The following is an 829-nucleotide window of genomic DNA, read 5'->3' on the forward strand; positions in this document are numbered from 1 at the left end:
ACATACATACACGACATCGGATACCCCCTCGGGCTCAGACGGAAGTTTGTTGGTTATGGGAGCGAGAGCGGACGCAAGTGCGGAATTCGCAGCGCCATTTTGAAAAATTCGGACTCGCTAAAAATTTCCTTCTCTTCCCTCGCACCTCCGCCAAGTCTTCTTCGCCATCCCCGAAGTGGTGAACGTGCGGCCGTGGTGCGTCTCGTCCTCCTTGCCTTCTCCGCGTCTTACCGATTGTCATCAGTGGTGTGTCGTTAATTGTAGATCGACCGCGCGGCGGACCACGGTGGACTCATGGAAGGCACGCTGGAGGAGCTTGCCTCTAAGGACGCTTCTCAGTCACAAGATAGTTCCGATAAGCATTTGAAAGGTGAGTACTGACTCCTGTTCCACATTTCTAACGCTCGGTAAAATTTACTTTCACAGTTTGTGTCCAGATCCTCTGGATTGATCCTTTTGGATCTGTAGATCACAGAACTTTGTCACAATGTCATTGTATGGTCGGATTAAATTGCATACCAAGTTGCATAGTGTACTTTTGCTAGCACATGGCTGTCTGCCTGAAAGAGATTTTTGATTGAGTTAGTTATCAGGCACTCTAATTGTAAGACGAAGTTTCTGAAAGCACACATCACTTACAGCAGATATTGTACATATTTTAATAAGACGACAAATATAAAAGAATATGAAATAAAAAAAAGTTGAGAGAGAGAGAGAGAGAGAGAGAGAGAGAGAGAGAGAGAGAGAGAGAGAGAGAGAGAATATATATATTATACTATATATATATAATAATAAGTAATATAGTATATATATATTATATAGTAGTATA

At 42.6% G+C, this 829-nt stretch overlaps 1 protein-coding gene across 1 annotated transcript in view; it reads left to right on the plus strand.

The window, feature by feature from the left end:
• Window positions 1-294: 294 nt before the first annotated feature.
• The window catches only part of LOC105617571, an 8,192-nt gene continuing 7,657 nt past the window's right edge, over window positions 295-829 (plus strand). Inside the window, exon 1 of the mRNA XM_012199128.1 lies at window positions 295-370. Coding sequence (XP_012054518.1) covers window positions 295-370 — 76 coding nt within the window. The remainder of the gene's footprint in view (window positions 371-829) is intronic.

The sequence above is a fragment of the Atta cephalotes genome (genome assembly GCF_000143395.1).
Source record: "Atta cephalotes unplaced genomic scaffold scaffold00013, whole genome shotgun sequence".
In the NCBI taxonomy this organism is placed as follows: Eukaryota; Metazoa; Arthropoda; class Insecta; order Hymenoptera; family Formicidae; genus Atta; species Atta cephalotes.